Source organism: Colias philodice, chromosome 21 (genome assembly GCF_061535455.1).
Source record: "Colias philodice isolate Cphi_HAF_F1 chromosome 21, ilColPhil1 Martin Lab GWU primary, whole genome shotgun sequence".
Lineage (NCBI taxonomy): Eukaryota > Metazoa > Arthropoda > Insecta > Lepidoptera > Pieridae > Colias > Colias philodice.
In genome coordinates, this window is record NC_143106.1 from 9,791,330 (window position 1) to 9,796,708 (window position 5,379).

The window sequence follows — 5,379 nt, forward strand, 5'->3', positions numbered from 1 at the left end:
TCCAAGCAACTGGTCGTGGGTTCGATTCCCACCCGGGGCAAATATTTGTGTGATGAACATAGATCTTGCAGTGTGTGAAAATTGTCCCATAATATTTATTTATATATTTATTATTTATAAATTACTCATTATAATTCTTTAATAAACATGTTTTTTTTTTCTAGAATTGCAATGTATTTTTGTAATCGTACAATTTGTTACTCTGTTACTGTTTGCGTTCAAGATTCGCCTGATTATATTTTACGAGGAAATCCGGAATTCTTTACAAATTATTAACCAAGAATTACAGCGACTTTACGAAATGGTTGGAAAAGGTTAGTATTTAGCTCCGTTTTAACAGTAATTTTATTGATATCTCATCGTATATTTAACATAATTTAAATTTAAATGTGAATAAATAGAATAAAGAATTGTTGTTATTGGAGTATTCAATTAGTTATTATTAGTTGTTGTATTAAAAAAAAATATATGATTGCCTATTTCTTTCGAATTGCTTTCGCTAGTTTTTTCACTTAATATATTGAAAGATAAACTAAAGTTCCCATTGATTTCTAGATATAGAGCCGAAGTCCCAAGTGTTCGCGTGGTCTCTGTCCAGAAGGCTGCGAGTGCTCTGCCACTCGTATTGGTCCACTATCGCCATCTACAGGCGAGCGAATAAAGCCAATGAATTAAAGTACACCTTCATGTTCATATTATATGCTTATAGACTTGCTCTTGGCGTATATATGGCTATTATAAATTCATTTAGAGACGGTAAGTTAGAATATTTTTTTTTAATATCTGAGAGTAGAGGTTTCCCTCTAATTATTCAGACCGTAGATAGGTACCTACTATTTACGGCTTGGCAAAAAGACGCGGGTCCGAATCCCGCCTAGTGATCGAATTTTTTCAATTATTTAAATAATTCGTGTTTGCCGATTTAAAAAATATCACTCACTTGTAAAACACCAGCAACCTCGCAGGACAAGATAGCTAACATCATAAGTAACAACATTTGTTCTACGACTATTGGCATAACGCAATAAATTATCTTTAAATGATTTTTTAAGCTTTTATTGTACTCTCCTAACATTTGTAAGTCTATGTTCTATTCATTATCGGATGGACGACGCGACGCCCCCTTCCCCCTCTCGTTCGCTTCTTGTTTACGTATTTTTTGGGATGCGCGTAGAGTTTATAATATTACTAGCGACCCGCCCCGGCTTCGCACGGGTGCAATGCTAATACTAAATACACTGCAGAAAAACTGTGAACGTTGTACAATATAAAAACATAGCGGCCCGCTCCGGCTTCGCACGGGTATAAAATATATAGCCGGGCGGCCGGCCGGTACCGCCGCAAACGCTACGTCCCGCAATTTTTAAATCTGTAATATCTTCGAAAATATTCACTTAAATTATACGGTGTAAAGGGCCATATAGATCTATATAAAATGAACAATGTATTCAAGGTATTTAATTGGTTAAGGATTAATGCTGTATTGGTTAAAATCGCTTCGAAAATTAGCCATTATTTGTCGTAAAAAGTAAATGACAAAAATAAGTTATTGTGGGTTATCCATAAGAGATAGACATATATACCATCGCGGATTTTTCTGTAAACCTTTTCAATGTGTATAAATACTTAGTACATTATTTTGATAAAACTCGTAGGGTTCAGCCTGCGTTTGCAATGTAAGCGGAATAAATGTAATTTTTTACGACATCACATTAGAAACCTCAAAAATAACAGTACTTTTCCACTATTTAATGGATATTATTATACATATAAACCTTCCTCTTGAATCACTCTATCTATTAAAAAAAAACTGCATCAAAATCCGTTGCGTAGTTTCAAAGATTTAAGCGTACAAAGGGACATAGGGACAGAGAAAGCGACTTTGTTTTATACTATGTAGTGATTAAAACATAAAATTAAAGGAATATTTATTTTTGTAGGAAAATAAAATCTAACAAATTATCAAGTCGTAGAACAAATGTTGTTACTTATGATGTTAGCTATCTTGTTCTGCGAGGTTGCTAGTGTTTTACAAGTAGGCAACCCTGTATAACATAATATTATGCGAGATAAAATGCATATTTATTAGAAAATGCTGACTAACTTACAAGTATGAATTGATGAAATTACATTACAAAAATGTCATGAAAACTACTTACATGTATTTTAAGCGTATCGTATATTACTTTTCTGAATACTGACCTATGATTTTCAACGCTCCTTAACATTGTGTTGCAGATATAGAGCTAGTTGCCCAAAAAACTTTGTTTAACATACCTACTGTAGATAATCTTATATATAAAAATGAATCGCAAAATGTGTTGGTAAGCGCATAACTCGAGAACGGCAGAACCGATTTCGATAATTCTTTTTTTATTATATTCCTTGAAGTACGAGGATGGTTTTTGTGTAGAGAAAACGTAAATATGTACCACGGGCGAAGCCGGGGCGGACCGCTAGTAATATATAAATTTCTGAACTAATTAATAATACTTAGGTACTAATTAGAAAGAATATAATTATTATTTCAACCCGCAGATAAGGAATTAACGGACAAATTGATAATCATAACGATTTTGGTGATAATCGATGTTGTGCACTTAATAGAAATGATACAATTTACCGAACCATTTCAACACATCTACAATGAGGTAAGTTTTTGAGTTGAAACTTCTTTTTTCGCGTTGAGAGTAAAATTTCCAGGTCATGGCAATACTGTCACGTCATGGAGTAAGGCAACGATTTTGGTATCTTTATATCTTGCCAAAGAAGTTTCACCTCTGACAAGTGTGCTCGGCACACACGCTCTTTTTTCTATTTATATGTAATAAGAATATTTTTTTTTAAATTAAAAACGCATTATAATTAATATTGTCAGAGCACAAACTTATATGAGTAAATCTTATATATAAAATTCTCGTGTCACAATGTTAGTCTGCATACTCCTCCGAAACGGGTGGACCGATTCTCATGAAATTTTCTGTGCATATCGGGTAAGTCTGAGAATCGGCCAACATCTATTTTTCATATGTACCACGGGCGAAGCCGGGGCGGACCGCTAGTTCTAATATAAAAACATAGTTTCTTAGTAAAACGTAGGTACCATAAAATACATAAATTTTCAAAATGCACATATAAAAAAATGATTATAATATTATATTTCAGGTAGAAACTACGTGTGAGACGTTACAACAGTTCAAAAATCGCTCTTATAACCTTGGGAAGAAAGTTGTAAAACATTTGGACATCTTTATGGATTTGGCACTTGAGAAAGCTTACTGCACTCCTCTCGGAATTTTCACCATGAAAAACTCTTTGGTTGCTACGGTATTGTTATTATTATGTGAAAACTAGCTGTGTCGCGCGGTTTCACCCGCATTGCTCCGCTCCTGTTAGTCTTAGCGTGATGATATATAGCCTATAGCCTTCCTCGATAAATGGGCTATCTAACACCGAATTTTTCAAATCGGACCAGTAGTTGCTGAGATTATCGCGTTCAAACAAACAAACTCAGCTTTATAATATTCGTACAGATAAATGAATATAATGTTTCTTGAGTCTCGTATATGGTCATATAGCGCAAGAAAACCTTTGACCATTATGAATTTTTATAGGCTAAAAGTTTCTCAGTGCCTCCTTTCTTATAAGACGTACGGCTGATTTTTTAATCCTTGGTTTAAACTTATTTGTCGCATAACGTATTAAACTACTATTTCAAAAATGTATTCTTTGCCCGTATTTGACAGTTTACAGGCACACATTTTAATATTATCGAGTAATACTTTATTGGACGAGTTTTAACCAAGGATGGTAAAATCGGCCTGTAGAGTAAGCATGAATCAGCGTTCAGATAGGAAACAAAAGATGTAAAACAATTAACAAGGTCTCTTATTAAACTATAGTCTGTCCACTATAAGAATTGCTTTTTGACAGCTCGACGGGTGATACCAGAAGTGATGTTCAAAAGATTATCGATTGTGATACCATTTCAATTATAAATTCAAAATATTATCATAAATCGAATCAGGTACGTAAATAATAATTACAACGTAAACGTACTAATAAGATATGTAATAATAAGACCACATATCTATGCATTGTATGTTAAAACTAAACTTAACTAATATTTTATTATTTATTGGTTTCTATCTTACAATTTGGTTGTCTTTACGTTTAAATTATATAACATAATAGAAGAGTTTTTCTGTATCGGATATATTTTACAGAGTATATCTATCGATTATTTTAATCTATCGACCCATCATTGAATAATTCTGTGTAGGCATCACTAAGTGGGCGGGACCTGTCCATGAAGTACGATAATTATTTGTATGACATTTTAACATAGACAATACAATTATACATAGGCGTGAAGCTGTCAAAAAGCAAATAATATAATGGACAGAGTATAGTAGCGCTCATACTCATGGTTGAGTAATTTTGGTGTTTAGCGGATATTTGGTCATTGCAATTTGTCTGACTGATTAAATATAATATTGTAATAGTTATCTTAATAACATATCAAAAAATCTGACATTTAAAAATAAATAAAAATAATTTATTGGAGCTTTAAAGCGTCTGATAAAAGTTTTGGCTCAGGTGGCGCAGGTGTCACTGCTCCACAAACATTGATATTAAAAAGTACACTAGCGATTACTGTGAACCGAAACTTATATGCTTTAGAAAATAAGTTGTGTCTTACGGCTCTGGGATCTTACTCACGTTTTATTACAGACAATCTCGGCTATAGCGACAGGTCTCGCTATAATTTTTCAATTCAACTCATCAACCAACAAACAATAAGAAAGACAAGAAGGTGGTGATTTCGTTTGGAAATACGTGGAAAAAACAAAAGATGACGTCATCGCTTCTGAATCGCGCTATTGAAATGTTTTATTTGTATACGTAGTATATTATTATTAGTCTGTGGTTTTACACATCGAGGCTTTTTTGGTGTTCGAATATTCTGCTATTTTCAGGATTGTGTACCTACTTGTAAATAACGTGTATGTACTTATGTTATTTGAGTCCATTAGAGAGGGCGTCGCTACTACACTCTTTGTAACACGAGTTAGAGGCAAATGTCACAAACTCATTTAGTCTGTGCCGAGCTGTGCCCCCCGCTTGCCGCGTCAACACGTACTATTGCTCTGTTCAAAATACCTTCATGTGTGCTGAGATATTGCACTAATAATTCAATACAGCAAAATGCAAAGGAAAGGAATAATCTTCGTATAATTATGATTCGCCCCACGCGCGTCCCGCACCGCGCTTGTCGCACAGATTTTGTTTGTGGTGTCCTCTCTGCTCTCTATACGTAGTAATAATACATCAATGTTCGAGTCACGAATTTATGAATTGCTTATTCTTCTGCTACAT

At 33.9% G+C, this 5,379-nt stretch overlaps 1 protein-coding gene across 1 annotated transcript; it reads left to right on the top strand.

Moving 5' to 3' along the window:
* On the top strand, positions 1-5,212 carry LOC149479135 (uncharacterized). Its single transcript, XM_089708891.1, has 6 exons — positions 1-70; positions 165-314; positions 556-756; positions 2,539-2,651; positions 3,166-3,327; positions 4,735-5,212. The coding sequence occupies exons 2-6, from the start codon at positions 302-304 to the stop codon at positions 4,801-4,803; spliced, it is 558 nt and encodes a 185-aa protein (XP_089565017.1). The 5' UTR covers positions 1-70; positions 165-301; the 3' UTR covers positions 4,804-5,212.
* Positions 5,213-5,379: the final 167 nt, after the last annotated feature.

What these genes read in the sequence shown, in the direction of transcription:
- LOC149479135 (XM_089708891.1), top strand. An exon ending in TATAAATTCATTTAGAGACG is followed by an intron (nt 757 to 2,538) that starts GTAAGTTAGAAT and finishes TTCAACCCGCAG; the next exon opens with ATAAGGAATTAACGGACAAA. An exon ending in AAAACTCTTTGGTTGCTACG is followed by an intron (nt 3,328 to 4,734) that starts GTATTGTTATTA and finishes GTTTTATTACAG; the next exon opens with ACAATCTCGGCTATAGCGAC.